The 18,088-nt window shown below is 36.0% G+C and overlaps 1 protein-coding gene across 5 annotated transcripts in view; it reads right to left on the minus strand.

Annotated features, from left to right (window-relative positions):
- The window catches only part of FSD1L (fibronectin type III and SPRY domain containing 1 like), a 90,748-nt gene that overhangs the window by 26,155 nt on the left and 46,505 nt on the right, over positions 1-18,088 (minus strand). For 3 of the 5 annotated variants that reach the window (XM_001109699.5, XM_028835010.2, XM_015117151.3), the window contains 3 exons: positions 9,100-9,309; positions 7,300-7,398; positions 3,068-3,197 (listed from right to left, as the gene is read on the minus strand). In XM_001109699.5, the coding sequence (XP_001109699.2) occupies positions 3,068-3,197; positions 7,300-7,398; positions 9,100-9,309 (439 nt within the window). Of the gene's footprint in view, positions 1-2,369; positions 2,403-3,067; positions 3,198-7,299; positions 7,399-9,099; positions 9,310-18,088 lie in introns of all 5 variants that reach the window. The other 2 variants (XM_015117147.3, XM_015117149.3) reach the window with 1 other exon arrangement.

An 18,088-nucleotide genomic window follows, 5' to 3' on the forward strand; every position in this document is an offset into this window, starting at 1 on the left:
CTGGAGCATTCCAGGTCAATCTCAGACTGCTGCTGTGCTGGCAGCAATAATTTCAAGCCAGTGGATTTTAGTTTGCTGGGTTCCGAGGGGGTGGGACCCGCCGAGCCAGACCACTTGGCTCCCTGGTTCCAGCCCCCTTTCCAGGGGAGTGAACGGTTCTGTCTCACTGGCATTCCAGGTGCCACTGGGGTATGGGAAAAAAAAAAAAAAAAAACTTCTGCAGCTAGTTTGGTGTCTGCCAAAAAGGCCACCCAGTTTTGTGCCTGAAACCCAGGGCCCTGGTGGGGTAGACGCCGGAGGGGATCTCCTGGTCTGCGGGTTGTGAAGACTGTGGGAAAAGTGCAGTATCTGAGCTGGAGTGCAGGGTTCCTCAGGCTCTGTCCCTCACGGTTTCCCTTGCGTTGGGGAGAAAAATCCCCGACCACTTGCACTTCCTGGGTGAGGCCACGCTCTACCCTGCTTCAGCTCGCCCTCCATGGGCTGCACCCACTGTCCAACCAGTCCCAACGAGATGAACCGGGTACCTCAGTTGGAAATGCAGAAATCACCTGCCTTCTGCATCTATCTTGCTGGGAGCTGCAGACCGGAGCTGTTCCTATTCAGCCATCTTAAAGATCAAATCTGGCACATCTTTCTTCCTAAGAATGCCCGGGGCATTTTCTTAATTTGGCAAACTACAGTCAGCTCCACATTAGCCATAAGCTTCCAGGCAGCAGTCCTTGGGAAATTCTCCTGGAAAGAAGGCAGGCGTGCCGTCTAGTGACATGCATGCGCCCTGTGTGTGATCTTTCAGGCCTAAGCATAGGCAGGCGTTGATGAGGCAGGGTCGGGGCACAGGGTAGGGTGAGCTGCCCTCCTCACACCAGACTTGGTGCACAGCTAGTGCACTGTAGTTTCGAGAGAGAGTTGCAGTTCCACTCTTCTCCCCATCATGATCGTACACCGTATCTGCAATCTTACCCTAGGCACCTCTATTCAGAGGTCCTCTTCCTGGAGAGAGGCCCTAGGCTGAGTTGCTTTTCAGGTGTCTCTGCATAAAACTCCTTTAGGGCAGAGGTCAGGGGAGGAGTGATGGTCTGAAAATATTTTTCTCCCCTCTGTTTTAGTATTTTTCCCATTTTAGCCCTCACTGCCCACCTTCTTGGCTCTCAGGTCCATAAACCGGCAGGAGCCTTTTGTTTGGGGCTTGCTGCAGTGAGAAGATCCACTACTTGTGATCTGTGTTGATTTACGTGACCTTCACCCAGTGCCATTCTGTTGGGAAAAACTGAACAATGGGGGAGTGAGTATTCTTTCCTTTGTGGCCTCTTGCTTATACTATCACAGCAAATCAATAAATGTTTGATTATTACTGTTAGTTTGACTATCCTACCTAACCACCTCAACATCTGGTAGCTCTGGGCATCTTTCTTCCTCTGAGCACCTTTATTCACACTTACCATTGTACATATGTCTACCTTGCATTATTGCTATTTGCACATACATCTCATCTACATAAGTTAGGGCAAATTTCTTGAAAGCAGACAGTGTTTATCCCTATAAATCCTATAACATCCAGCAGACATCCTATAGTGAACAAATATTTATGGAAAGAATATATAAATGCATATAACATTCCACAAGTAGCCTATATGTAAAATACTCTTAAAAAGTAGGAAGGGAGAAAGAAATAATATAACCTTAAATCACAAATATGTAGTCTATTCATAGACTGTTAAATTCAGCATTTTCCAATTTATCATACACTATAAAATCACTTTTCCCAATACCAAGTACATAAACTGAAAAGAAGAGGAAGATAATTTTGAAAAGAGAATACATTCTGGTTTCCAGTAAAGATATGTAGTATCTTCAAATAAGCATTATATTACTCATGCAAATTGAAACAATTCATCTTTCTGGAACTGTCTTGACAATTTTAGCAATGACCTTTATTTTTTATCCTTGTTGATTCTGAAACTGCCTAATTATTATAAAATAGAGAACTCTTCAAACCTGCTATGTGTCAAATACAAATAAAAGCGAAGCTATAATGTTAGACTAGTGAATATTATTCAGTACAACAAGAAAGATGCCAGGTATGAGTAAAAGCATAAAAATAAATCAGATAAGGAAAAAAAATTCAAGAAAGACTTTAAAGCAGAGCTTACTTTGTTACCATATACAATATAATCCGAATAATATGCAGCACACTACAATGTAAATTCAAAACATAAGCTACCAATACAGTCTACACAGAGCAGTATTTTAGCTTATGAAGGCTGCCGCAATGGCTTCTGCTTATTGGTTAAAAGAAAAAATTAAAGTTTTTTTAATCAGCCAAGCTAGATTATACTAAGTCCTAGAACTAGACAGACATAGATCATCACCTTGTATGTTTCTTCAGTGAAGTAACATGGACACTGTCAGATAAAAACAGGCAACTGTTAAGAAACTGTTTTACAACTTAAATTTAACAGCTTATAACAAAATCAGATTAAAGGCCTGCTGAGGAATTTTTGGGGATTCATTTTTGTTATTGTAGCTCACAAAGGCATTTATCTTCAGTTTGAGCAAAAATTTCTTCTATTAAAAAAGAGGCTCACATGCTTTGACTTTATTTAAGTAAGTTAGTTATGACAATAACAAAAGGCCCTCAAACCTGCCGCTTAGGTTCATTGTGTTGCTGATCAGAAGGAAGACCCTAGGGTTGTACCTGCTAAACGCTGTCATTTAGTGCAGACCAGACCTGCAGGTAAGATAGGTGATCTATAAGTCTAAAATTCAGGAATTAAACTAGAAACTTCTTCTAAGCAATTCAAGTTTCTGTATATATAACTTCAAAAAAATGGAATAATGAAATGAAAATGTGTAAGAGGATTAGGGATGAAACTAAAACAAAAGTAACAAAAAATGTTAATGACATATTAAACTACTGACAAATAGTATTATATTCTTCACTTTGGTGCTACCAATATACTGTAAATATCATAGGTATATTGACTAAGAATTTCAATGAAAGTTATTGTTAAGTAAGAACCAGTGTACAAGCATTTGTCCATATGGCAGATTTAATGGCCTAGCTTACCTGCCCTTGTTCTCTTTTCCTTTCATTTTACTTTCTTGACCTTTTCCTCCAGTAGGATCCCACTCTACACAGGTATCTTCAACTTTCAGGTTCAAATGGGATGAGGAGTTATCCAAATTGAAGTTAAGTGCTATTCAAGATAATATTTCAATATATTTTTAAAATATAGCATATCTCCACTTTCTGAAACACAGCTATCACATTATTTTTAACTCAATCAATTCAATACTGAATACAGAAAATAAAGTACAAATTCATAATCCTAGCACTTAAAATTCTCAACAATCAGGCTGTAATTTATAATTCTTATCTGATTTCCCATTATTCTTCTCAATATATCCTATACTCCAATCAAATACAATGTACTTGCATGGTCACTGACATTTATGCTGTTCATTCTACTAAAATCTCAGTGAGTACACAGTAACCTAAATCTCCTGTTATTAGGATATCAGTTGACTGTTACGACAAAATAGGAAGGGGAACTGGAAGAATTAAGGAGAAGGATAAAGTTACATAGTGTAAAAAATTATAGAACCTGGCATACACTTTTTCTCTGATACTCTAATATTTAATAATTTCATACCTAAACTCTCAGTTTCAAAGTAAGACAAACATGGAGAAACTGAGGCCATGATGGCAGAACAAGGAAACTGGCCCAGCTGACAGATAATTTACATGACCAAGTGTACAGAGGGAAAAGGGACCACATAAATGAAAAAACAAAAAACAAAAAACATAAAACTATGCTTTCCAGATTATTTGATATTTTGAGGAATTATCTATACTTTTCACAAGACTTACTCAGAACTGCTAATTTAGGAAATCAGTGAAGCAAGGTATACGCTTCCCTCCTTGGAAATTTAGGGTAAATCATTAGAATGTATTGATTCATGACTGATCACACCATTCCTTTTATCTTAAAATATAACTCTCGGAATCTTTATCTTGCAAGGTATCAGCTATTACACAGTTACTAACTAATCTGCCTGTTAGTTCTACTTCCCTCCAAAGGTTCGAACTTCTAGTATATATTAAGAAATACAGTATCCCTTTACAAAACCCTGTTTCACTTACGGATATTACTTAATTTAGCTAAGGCTTCAGTGTGTCTGTGAACTACGACTCTCTATGTGTTTATTTTGTTGTTTGATGATGCATATCTGTTTACCTAATGAATCAACAATCCTTTTATCCCCTATTGTTCTGTAAAGAGCACTTTAATTTCAACTATGTATTGGAGCTATTGTTCATTGTTTTTATTTATGAAACAACATTCTGAATACAACTCTACTGACCACAGAGCTTCCAGTAAATGTGATACAATACAAGGAAGTTCACAGCTTTCAAAATCTGTATTTAAACAGAAATGAACTTACAGAAAAAAGAGATAATGCAGCAATAATGCAGCTTTTTAGTAAAAATAGAAATAGAATTCCTTAATAGACAGGTTGTCAAAAGGTTAGGATTATGTAACACTGATACCCTGCATTTCCAAGAATGAACTGCCTTAATAAAGTTAACATCTATATGTGAGTCATTAGGTATTGCATGTGAGAGCAATACATTTTTGAGAAAGAATACTGGATTTAACTCTAAGGTGCCACCAATTCTCAACTACTTGCTAAAATCCTAAGGCTGTTTTTTTAAAAAAGGAAGAAATCCTAAGGCTGTCCCCTAATGTTTGTTATGCTGGAGAGAAGGGCCACCAGCAATACTGTTGTCAAAGGTGGTAAAAAAAAAAAAAAAAAAAAAAAAGATAGTGCCATTGAAAACCACCTAAAACCAGATTTATCAAATACCGCAGCATCCAAACAAAAAGGCATGGGTTTCAATCCTAAGGAGTGTCATTTTCATATCTCTCTTTCTTTTTGTACACTACCCCTTTATGGGACCTCAGTTAAGTTATAGAGCTCCTTAATGTAACAGAGATAACACTCTATAGTTAAAAATAATAATAATAATAAAAAGACTAGCCTCAAAAGTGAGGTCCTATCCCTTGTATAAGTCCTAAGTCCTATAATACAACTAGATACCGGTTCCCATATCTTTAAGAGTCTGTGAAAACAAAGTACCAAAAATCAGAGTACAGATATGTTTCACATGTTTAACTTTGTGCCACTGGCTGCTTTCTTGGTACTATAAAATTATATCATAGCCACTATCAATTAAAGTTGGAGAATAATTTGTGATTTAGTAATTTAATATCATTTACCTTCAGAAGAAAATAACTTATACCCTAAATATTCTGGTGATAAGAACTTATATTACTCTTTACTTCTGAGAATTTCAATGCCAGAAGAAATAGTGCTACACATGTTAGAGGGCAGAAATAAACAATGATCACTATTTTCCATATCAAGAACCTTAAGTGGAAGCATATGAAATTTTAGTAGGCTCAACTACTTAATCTCCACCTTTCTTCCTTTCTCTCTCATTTTTTGTCCATACACTAATTTCTACTGGTTGGTTGAAAAAGGCTGCAACAAGCCAAATAAATTGGTAAACAACTGTTCAGTGTGTCATTTGTAAAAATGTGGACTTTTCCTATGCAGCTCTTACTGCTATGGAATAACCCTAGAAAATCTGTGACTCATGGCCATGCAGGAGTCTAACTTTATTCTGGAACTCCCTGAAGGTCAGAATCACTGTTCCATGGGTCTCAGAGTTGAGTTTCAGTCTATTCCTACCGCAGAGGGTTTACTCAACAGTGAAGAAGTGCTGAAAAGGCCTAGAATCAACTTAGTTTCTCTCTACAAACCCCAAGATTAAGAGTTTGACCAGTAACATCCAAACATTGCTAACAGGAGTAGCCAGCCCAGCTCGAAGAAAACTACAAGCCAGTCATTAATTTTCCTGTATCTATGGAATTTGCATAGAAATGTATAATTCACCACATTTAGGTCTAACTTTGGTCATTAAATATAAAGAGTAAATGAAAAGATACAAAAGAAATTTTAAAAATACGATGCTCTTGAGGAAGAATAATAATAGTAATGAATTTTACTTGATGGGCTAAAACAGTTCAAGTTATATAGAAAAGATTATCTTCCTATATATGACTGTATTTTAAAATGGTAAAAACCTCTAAGAAACCACAGTAACATCTCAGTTTGATAACATGTAATACAGAGTAACTGCATTCCTTAGCTAAGTTACCTATAGTTCAGTTCTCAAATAAAAACATTTGCTAATCCAAACAAATTACTTCAAGATAGACTTTATTTTAGACCTTTGTGAAGCAAACATTTTTCTGAGTTTGTCTCATCAACAAATTATAGGCCTCATATTTTGTTTTATTCTGATATGATTTTTTTTCATCCTCCAAATCCAATCAAATTTCTGGCAGGTAAACCTATTCAAATGCTGTATGAACTAGAGGTCAGTGGAATGCCTTAAGTCCCAAGTGCCTACAAGAATGTGTAGAGTCTGGTTCTGGAATTAAGCCCAGTCAATAATCATCTCACAACTGGGAAAGTCTCCAGCATTATAACCTTCAAATTGGTAAATACCTAAAAATATCCTCTGTATTCAAGTGTGCTACCCTAGGGAGTTTTCATTAAATCCAAATTGCTCTCAGAGACTAGAAGAACCTAGGTTCCAGGCTCATAGTAAGGGATGGCACAGAACTCAAAAGTGGATACTTATTCACACCTTTCCAAACTAGGTCTAGGGATCATGGGAAAGTCATTTAATATATTAAAACTATTTTTTCATCTGCAATATGGATATCAATAATATCTAGCATACTGATCTCTCGATGACTTTAATTATCTAATAAAGAATTGAAAGTGTTTTGTAACCATTAATAAACTATATAAATGTTAACTGCTGCAATAAGATTCATGAAAACAGAGAGGACCTGAACTAAACAGATACTTCCCCAGTATTGATTCCCCACTAATCCATTCTATGGGAAAACTCTGGACAAATCTCGGTGATACTTACCTATTTATATATTGAAATGTATAAATCAAGCATCCACCAGAAAATACAATATCATCATCTCAGTCTATTTTATTTGTATGAATACAATCATATAGGAAAACCCAATGAAAAACACTACCGTAGTCCTATTTTCCCTTTCTTAAAATTCTTACTGTTGCGAAAGCTAGGCTAGGGGAAGTAGAGAAGGAATTCAACATAACATGAAGTGTTTCCTGTTACAAAGTTATGAATAACATCAGCTGCTAAGCTTTGTTTTATGCTGTATAAAGAGTTACTGATCTCACCTTTGGTCTCTAGAGTCACTGGATCAGAATACTCTCCAGCCACAGCCTTGTTACAAGCTCGCACTCTGAAATTCATATACTTTGAATCAAATTTTAAGCCTGAAAAAATGAAAACATGGTTTTCAGACATGAACAGTAAAGGACTCTATTCCCAAAAGTATGAGTATGAGCCTTCAGACATTAAGTACCGTGTCTCTGTATTCAGGAAGAGTATGAATTTGTTAAAAGAGTGATATGTGGCCAGGTACAGTGGCTCATGCCTGTAATCGCAGCACTCTGGGAGGCTAACTCCCGAACCTGAGGTCAGGAGTTTGAGGCCAGCCTGACCAACATGGAGAAACCTCATCTTTACTAAAAATATAAAATTAGCCGGCGTGGCTACTCGAGAGGCTGAGGCAAGAGAATCACTTGAACCTGGGAGGCAGAGGTTGCATTGAGCCAAGATCATGCAATTGCACTCTAGCCTGGACAACAAGAGTGAAACTCTATCTCAAAAAAAAAAGAGTGATATGCTCAAAATAAGAGGAATCATGATTTAATTATTATTTTATTCAAAGAAACACATATAGTTTATCAACTTTTATTTTAACTCAGTGATTAAAAAGTACCCTTTCAGGCCTCATTAAAAGTAGTATTTCACTCAAAGAGAGATGGTACAATTTATAATAACACATTCAATTTAAAGTGAACACTCTAAATAATTTTTATATTTATGAAACGTTTTTTATGTGAAAATGAATTTAAAGAGGAAGTAAAGCAGAGGTTAGTAACAAACATTTTGAAGTACAGTCTAGATTAAAATCGCAGTTTAGAAATTACTAGCTATGGGACTGTCAACAACTTGACTGAGCCTCAGTTTCCTAGTTGTAGAACAGAAATGATAAAGCCAACTTCACAGTTGTTGTAAAGATAAATGAGATGTAACATGCTGATTAAATGAGATGTACTATATGTAATACACTTGAGCCCATCTTCTGACAAATGGTATGGCTCAATAATGGTGCTCCTAATATTACTACTCATGCATAATAAGCATCTGACAACTCAGGCAATATTTTGCCATTTCAAATATCCAAAGTCCACTATATATTGAGACATCCTTATAACGGCTTTCAAAAGGTCAACACGAATTTCTAATATTATACCAAGTCACAGGTCTTCTTTAATTATTAACATGAAGGTAATCTTAAAACAGTAATTTACATTATCACATATAATGTAAATACAGCATTTACATTATCAGTGAAATGGTTACTGAGAACATCTAAAAAACCAACAGCTTTTTAAGAGTCAGAAAACCAAGGTAAAAATTAAATGTTATTCTGCAATAATGTTTTCAGAATATCCCTTCATACTTATTTTACATATATTCTGTTTTACTATGTTACAAATGTCCAAAAGTAATAAAAACAAAGGTTTCCAGCCTGGCCAACATGGTGAAACCCTGTCTCTACCAAAAAATACAAAAATTAGCTAAATGTGGTGGCACGTGCCTGTAGTCCCAGCTTCTCAGGAGGCTGAGGTGGGAGAATCGCTTGAACCCAGGAGGCAGAGGTTGCAGTGAGCCAAGGTCCCGCCACTGCACTCCAGCCTGGGCGATAATAGAACAAGACCCTGTCTCAAAAAAAAAAAAAAGGGTTTCCTTGATATTTCAAGAGAAAATCACTTCCATAATGAATATCTAAAAAGTCAGTGTGACTAAAGAAACTTAAAAACTTTATCCTTTAAAGTAACTCAAAATATTTTTCAAGAATACATTTATCTTCTGAGAATGAGATTCCTGAAATGCAGACATGTTACCTGATAGTGTATATTCAGTACCCTTAATATTATCAATTATCTCCCAGCATCGCTCATCCTTTACACGTGGAAGTCCATCAAAATTAGTCTTCCTATGTTCCAGTATAAAATGGTCAATCTTATTATCTTCTTCTAGCATTCTCCAAGCTACTGTTACAGAGTTATCTGCCACCAAACACTCTACTGGATCTATCTCTGGAGCTTTGGGGACTGCAAAGAAGAAAAAAAAAAAAGACTCATTCATTCCTCATTTATTACAGCACTAATCAAATATTGATATATTTATATCATTCAAACTGCTTTTTCATTCTGCTTTTGAACTGCTCAAAAGTAGATCAGATTAAGCAAAAAGACACCCCATAAATGTAAAATAACTATTTTCAAAGTACACACACTAAAGATAAGGAATTAAGAAAGACTTGCTACTTCTGAACACATTTTTAATCTGACATTTCAAATAGTTGTAGCATATACATTAAATCAACATTAACAAATAGAATAAATTGCTTTGAATATAATGATTAAAATAATTCAAGAGTATATTTTCACTCTTGAATGTATTTTAAAATCTTGTTTCCCAACCCTGCAAAATACTTAAGGATTTTTAAATGTTTTTCCCAAGAGTTCTACAGTTCATTAAAATAAACTACAGTAAATGAGCCACATTTAACATGTATGAACATTAATTTCTTTTCCATGAAAGACATATTTCATAGCTTTTTAACATTAACACATGATCCACTGACATAACAACTGTAGAACATGGTCCTGCAGTGATATGGACTTGTCTGAACTGGGTGAAACTATGCAATCTAGCAGGTATCAGATTTAAACATTTTATTGTTAAAGAAAAGAATTCAAAAGATTTATTCCTGGTATGTAAGGCCAGTTAAACGTTTGAAATCAATTAATGTATTCTATTCCATCAATTGCAGAAAAATTATATAATGTTATCAATAAAAAAAGAAAAATACCATTTATAAAGTAAAAAATAAAACTCTTTGTGGATGACATGACTGTCTATGTAGAAAATCCAAAGAACAGGCCAGGCGTGGTGGCTCATGCCTGTAATCCCAGCACTTTGGGAGGCCAAGGCAGGCAGATCAAGAGGTCAGGAGTTCAAGATCAGCCTGACCAACATAGTGAAACTCCATCTCTACTAAAAATAAAAAAATTAGCCAGGCGTGGTAGCATGCACCAGTAATCCCAGCTACTCATGAGGCTGAGGCAGGAGAATTGCTTGAACCCAGGAGGCAGAGGTTGCAGTGAGCCAAGATCGCACCACTGTACTCCAGCCCCGGCAAAAGAGCGAGACTCCATCTCAAAAAGAACAACAACAACAACAACAAAAAACCATAGAATAAAATTCCTGGCACTAACAAGTAATCATAGAAGGGTTGCAGTACACAAGAGATGAATAGGTGGAGCAGAAGGGAATGTGAGGGCAGTGAAATTATTCTATATGGTAACGTAATGGTAAATATAAGACACTATAAATTTATCAGAACCCACAGAACTGTTTAACACAAAGAGTAAATGCTAATATAAAACCTGAACTTTAATGTATCACTGTTGATTCATCAATTATATCAAATGTATCACACTAATGCAGAATAGTAATAACAGGGGAAATTGTATATGAAGGAGGTTTATGGTAACTTACTGTACTATCATGCTCAATTCTCCACAAATATAACCCTGTTCTATAAAACAAAGTAAAGCTGGCCCTCTGTGTCCATGGATTCAATCAGCCTTGGATCAAAAAATATTTGGAAAAGATAAAAATAACAATACAACAATAAAAAAGTTTAAAACTACAATATAACAACTACTGACATAGTGGTTACATTGTATTAGGTATTGTAAGTAGTCTAGAGATGACTTAAAGTATATGGGAGGATGTACATATATGTGGTTATATGCAAATACCCATTTTTCACAAGGGACTTGAGCATCTGTGGATTTTGGTGCTAGAACCAGTCCCCCACACATACTGAGAGATGACTTTTGCTAATATTTTTTTAAACCACAACAATAACAAAAGAATTACGTATAAAAGTTAAGATGCAAAGTAACATGAGAGCTAACAAATCCAGTAAAATAACATCAAGATGAAAAAAATTTGACTTGGAAAGGATGATCCATTTCCACTAACTAGAATCTTCCCAAAGTTAAACTCTGCATGTGTAATTGTACAATAAATACTTATAATTGGATATAATTTATTAGTAAGACAACTGACAACCAAAAAAGCATTTATTATTTGTCATTACCATCAGTTTCCTTCATCTGTCTTGTAGGATTTCTGTCCTTATGATACGCAACATCTGTTAGTCTTTATTACTGAAACATAAGAATTGTAGACTATTCACTGCCAAGAGAAGAGACTATATAGGCATTCATGAATTTAATATGCTCTGTTATGCCTACATGTAAGGAAATGTAAAGGCCTATGGCCTGTAGCAATGTGAAAATTTTGCTGAGTCATAAATCTGCAACTGAAAGTCCTGAGAGGCTGGTATAAAAAAAGTCACTTAATTAGTGAGTAGGACTAGTTAGCACCCTACTATCTATATCTCAATTCAGCTGCCATTCTAGTAAGACTGCACTGGCAGGCAGATTCTTCTTTCTTGTGAATAATGGTCCCCAAAAGAAAGTCAAGTAACAAAATGAAAACTGAGGTTAAAAAGAAAAAAAAAAAAAAAAACTAAGAAAGTGGTGACACGTGGGAAGGACAAAGAATATTTAGATAATTTAAGAGTGGTATGTCAAATTTAGGTTGACTTGGAGCTAACATGTGGGAAGTTCACTCTAGATTCTATATAGAAGTAAGAAAACAATTCATCAAATACGGCATACACATTCAGGGGAAGATGAAAGATAGTGTACTTATAACATAAAAATATTACTTAGGCGATGCAGAACTCTTTGAAAGGAAAGCAATCCACATGTTTGTCTACATATTTCCATAAAGCAACAGTGACTAACTAGCAATAGTGTAGAAATTAGTTGAAGAATTTACTAAATGTTTTATCTGCATCTGAATGTAAAAGGATAAGTGGCATCAGCATTGCCAGACTTATTTCTTTTCTTAGCTCTAGAAAGGAGAAAGGATATAAAGTCAAAATTTCAATGCATAAAAAATGGCTAACAGTAGATAATGACTTTGTAATTATCATTGTTCATCATTACTTCCACTGTTAAGACTCAGGTATGTCCATAACTAATATTACTACATATAATGTACTATAGGATAGATTATAGTGGCATTTATGGAATTAAGAGATAAAGATATTTCTTCATTTTATAAGTTAATTTGATTCCATCTTATAGAAAATTTTTATGCTATAAAATATTAAAAATTAGAGATTTAAATGCATCTTTCATGAATTTTTAAAACCTATTATATTTTTCTGCTGGGCACAGTGGCTCATGCCTGTAATCCCTGTACTTTAGGAGGCTGAGGCAGGAGGATCACTTGAGCCCAAGAGTTCGAGACCAGCCTGGGCAACAAAGTCAGACCCTATCTCTACAAAAAAATCAGAAAAATTTAGTTGGGTATGGTGGTGCATGTCTATGGTTCCAGCTACTCAGGAGGCTGAGGCAGGAGGGTTGCTTAAGCCCAGGAGGTTGAGGCTGCAGTGGTTGTGCCACTGTACTCCAGCCTGGGCGACACAGCAAGACCTTGTCTAAAAGAAAAAAAAAAAAAAAATTCCTATTGCAGTTTTCCTTCTGGACAAAACTCCTCCACAAAAAGGATTCTTGGTTTTTTTTTTAATTTATATCTCATTTTGCCAAAAGGGGAAATCTTAACTGTTCATGCAACTGTTGACGTACAATAAGCACGCTCTTGGTCTGTTAAGCCATCATTGAAAGCCCAAAAGAAGGGAAGTAAGGGTGAGAAGACTGCGTTTTCAGTCATTTTTTTAATCAAAGTAGTAGTAATATTTCACTCTGTCAAAATTTAGAAGTGATGGGAAACCTAGATACAGAAAATGAAGATATATACACTGGATTTTAGGGTGAAAAGCTCTACTTACAACAGAAAACATTATGGGAAAAAATGTTATCATTGGTATCAGTTATTCACATGAGAAAACTGAGAAGGGGGGAGAAAACAACAGTTAAAGCCTCAATTGCTGTAAGTCAACATGTAAATTCTCCAAGTGTGATTAAAAAAGTGAACTGGAGATAAATACAAAGTGAAAAATATAATATCAAAGGCAACAATCAAACAAAGTTTTCTTCATAAGTTAAATAGAAAACTAAAAAAGAATAATGGTAGTAACAATAGCCATCATTTATTGAGTGCTTTCCACTTTAATCCTTACCATTACAATACCTTAAACTTTATATTATCATTATCTTTATTAGGGGCTCAAAGATGTCAAAGTAACTTGCCCAAGATTGCACTGCTAGACAATTAGAGAAGAAACAGGATTTAAATATAAGCAGTTTGACTTAGAGACAACAGCCTTTACTATTCTTAAAGAAAGGCACCTAAGCTAAGGCCATATATATTAGTATATAAAAAAATATAAAATCGAAGAACAGTAACATGCAGAAAGATATCCAAATAATAATGAAAAGAAAATAACACATATGAAAGTTAAGTTTCCACCTCGTCAGGTGGAAACGAGTGATCTATAAAACTAACACAAAGGGATGAATGATAGGACCCTTACTGGCCTGGAAACCTAAAGGAACCTAAAGGCAGAATCTCTGAAAAGTTCTGAATTTGCCTTACTGATAATTTGATAACCTGGAAAGTAGAGTCTGTGTTTGGTAAACTAACTTTTTTGGACCTAAGTATGACCAATAAGAAGAACACAGATATAAACGTGGAAATGATGGCTGGGTGCAGTGGTTCACACCTATAATCTCAGCACTTTGGGAGACCACGGCTAGAGGATGGCTTGAGGCCAGGAGTTCGAGACCAGGCTGAGCAACACAGTGAGACCTCTATCACTACAAAAAGAAAAAAAAATTAAAACTTAGCTGGGTGTGGTGGCATGCACCTGTAGTCCTAGCAACTCAGGAGGCTGATGCAGAAAGACTGCTTGAGCCAGGAGTTGGAGGCTACAGTGAACTATGATGATGCCAATGCACTTCAGCCTGGGTGACAGAGAAATACCCTTTCTCAAACAATAAAAAACTGTAAATGATGGGAACTTTAGAAATAAGCAACAATGTCACCTTAAAGAATCCATGAAAGCCAGAGCAAGAGATTGGGTAAAATCTGAAAAAAAACTTCAAAAATTTCAAATAGAAAAAGAAGAGGACTCATATACTACCATAGACTGTTATAACTACCATATAACTACCATACTCTGGAGGGATTCTACCATAGCAAAAAAAAAAAAAAAAATCCAGCATAAAACAATTTTATTGTGTTGCATGGCTGAGCTTTTATAAGACAGTGCTTCTCACCTTGAATGTGTGTAAAATTAACCCTAAGTTACCTCAAGTCCAACACTAAGACTCTTGAATCAGAATCTGCAGTTGATTTCCATGCACTTTAAAGTTTGAGAAGCAATGGACAATATCTTCCAATGAATGGATTCCCTTTACAACACTGGCTTCAAGCTACTGTCAAGCTTCTTACTGAATTATTTTAGTGATGGGAAAAGTTACTATTTCCTAAAATTGCTCTTGTCATAGTCAGTTGTGGCTATTAGAAAAGCCTTTCTGATATTACTGAGTTTTCTCCTTAAAACTCTATTTAGAAATGAAAGGGAAATAAACTATCTCAAATGCTTGAGAGTATAATCCCTTGGCCACATTTTTATTTAAATATTAATTGAAATTGTACTTACTTAAGGAGTACAGCAGGATGTCTTGAGAGTCCAACTCAAAGGAGACCCAGTCACAGGAGTGTCCCCACACATTTGAGTTTTACCTCCAGGAGCTTACCAGGTTCCTACCATGAATAACTAACGGAGAAAAATCCCCTTATGCTTCCACAGCAGGGGGAGGAGAAAAGGAAGTATTTTGAAATACATCAGAGCTTCTGTTCCCTTAAGAGAAACTATTTAATCATAGTCTAATCTGTTGAGGTATTATCAGAGCCTAAGTGACCTGGGGAAAGGGAAATATCCAACTCCAATCAGCTACTCCATGTGGGCAAAGGGAAATACCCAAACCAACCGCAGGCCACTCCAACCATCCTGTTCCACTGAAAAATCCAGGAGTCAGGAGTGGGGAAAACTGAGAAGTCCCTTGTGAAGTTCACAGTCCAGAGGCACAGGCTCACCAAAAGACTGAGACCTAATTATAGTGCTACAGAATGCTTCCCCTCCCACACACCTTACTACCACATTAATAAAGGCCTGTTTACATCAGCTTCTTTAACCCAATACATATCAGGTTATCAAGAAAAAATTATAAGACTCAGATATGGCAGAGATGCTAGAATTATCAGGCCAATAGTTAAAGACAGTTATAATATTCTCAGGGCTCTCATGGAGGGAGCAGACAGCATAAAATGGAGAAAGGAGACAGCATAAAAGAACAGATGGGCAATATAAGTGGAGAGTTAGAAATTGTAAGAAACAAACACAAAGAAAAAAACACTGTACCATAAATTAAGAATAATTTAATGGACTTAATAGCTGACTGGAAAGAATCTTTTGAGTTTGAGGATCTCTCAATAGAAACCTGTAAGATGAAACAGCAAAGACAAAAAAGATTGGAAGAAACCCCACAGAATATAATATCCAAAATTTACTGTGGAAGTGCAAAAGGAGTAAATATGTATAATGGAAATTACAGAAGGAGAAGACAGAAAGGAACAGAAGATATATTTGAAACAATAATGACTGAGAAATTCCCAAATTAATGTCAGACACCAAACTACAGATCTAGGATGCTCAGGGAACATCAACGAAAATAAATGCTCCCTGCCATACACAAACAAAAACCGTATCTAGGAATATATTCAGACCACAGAAAATCAAAGACAAGGAAAACACTTGAAAGACACCAGGTGGGGGCGGAGGAGGGGACCTTACCTATAGAGGAGCAATTCTGTATACCTTGAAATTATCCTTCCGTAGTGAAGGATAAATAAAAACTCTCTCAGACAAATAAAAATTGAGGAAATCTGTTGCCAATAGACATGCTATGTAAGAAATGTTTTTAAAAAGTCCTTTAAAGAGAAAGAAACAAAGAGCACTGGAGAAGGATAAGTGAAGGTAAAATAAAAACTTATTTTTCTTATTGTTGACTGATCTAACCAGTAACAATTCAAAACAATATCAGCATCACTGGCCATCAGAGAAATGCAAATCAAAACCACAATGAGATACCATCTCACACCAGTTAGAATGGCGATCATTAAAAAGTCAGGAAACAACAGGTGCTGGAGAGGATGTGGAGAAATAGGAACACTTTTACACTGTTGGTGGGATTGTAAACTAGTTCAACCATTATGGAAAACAGTATGGCAATTCCTCAAGGATCTAGAACTAGATGTACCATATGACCCAGCCATCCCATTACTGGGGATATACCCAAAGGATTATAAATTATGCTGCTATAAAGACACATGCACACGTATGTTTATTGCAGCACTATTCATAATAGCAAAGACTTGGAATCAACCCAAATGTCCATCAGTGACAGATTGGATTAAGAAAATGTGGCACATATACACCATGGAATACTATGCAGCCATAAAAAAGGATGAGTTTGTGTCCTTTGTAGGGACATGGATGCAGCTGGAAACCATCATTCTTAGCAAACTATCACAAGAACAGAAAACCAAACACCGCATGTTCTCACTCATAGGTGGGAACTGAACAATGAGATCACTTGGACTCAGGAAGGGGAACATCACACACCGGGGCCTATCATGGGGAGGGGGGAGGGGGGAGGGATTGTATTGTTATACCTGATGTAAATGACGAGTTGATGGGTGCAGCACACCAACATGGCACAAGTATACATATGTAACAAACCTGCACGTTATGCACATGTACCCTACAACTTAAAGTATAATAATAATAATAAATAAATTAAAAAAAAAACAATTCAAAACAATAAGAGCAACCATTTATTTGAATGTGTGTGGTATATATATGTGCTTATATACACTGTTGCGTAAGTGAAATAAATGACAGCAATGATACAAGTGATGGGAGAGAGGCAGAAAATCACTAAGTACATAGTTGAACTCAACAACTCCATCAATCAACTGCATATAATTGATATCTACAGACTACTTCATCCAACAATGGCAGAATACACATTCTTCTCAAGCTCCTATGGAACATTTGCCAAGATAAAGACTACATTCTGGGTCATAAAACACACATTAACAAACTCAAAAGCATACAAATCATGCAAGGTTTAAATTAGAAATCACTTAACAGAAAGATATATAGCTGGAAAGTCCCAAAATACTTTGAGATTAAACAACCCACTTCTAGCCAGGCGCGGTGGCTCATGCCTGTAATCTTTACACTTTGGGGTAGGGGCGGATCACCTGAGATAAGGAGCTCAAGACCAGCCTAGCCAACATGGCGAAACCCCACCTCTACTAAAAATATAAAAATTAGCAGGGCGTGCTATAGTCCCAGCTACTCCGGAGACTGAAGCAGAAGAACTGTCTGAACCTGGCAGGCAGAGGTTGTAGTGAGCTGAGATCACGCCACTGCACTAGCCTGGGTAACAGAGCAAGACTCTGTCTCCAAAAAAAAAAAAAAAAAAAAACCAACCAACCAACCAACCAAACAAAACAAACAAACAAAAAAAACACTACACTTCTAAACAACACATACTCAAATAATAAATCTCAAGAGAAATTTTTAAATATTTTGAACCAAATGAAAATGAAAACACAACTTACCAAAATTTGTTGAATACAATGAAAATAGTGCTTAGAGGGAAATTATAACACTGCATGCACATTTGGTCATGAGCCATAAGCCACATAACAACATTTTGGTCAATGACAGACCACATATACAAAAGTGGTCCCATAAAACTA

This window comes from Macaca mulatta, chromosome 15 (genome assembly GCF_049350105.2).
Source record: "Macaca mulatta isolate MMU2019108-1 chromosome 15, T2T-MMU8v2.0, whole genome shotgun sequence".
NCBI classification, from domain to species: domain Eukaryota; kingdom Metazoa; phylum Chordata; class Mammalia; order Primates; family Cercopithecidae; genus Macaca; species Macaca mulatta.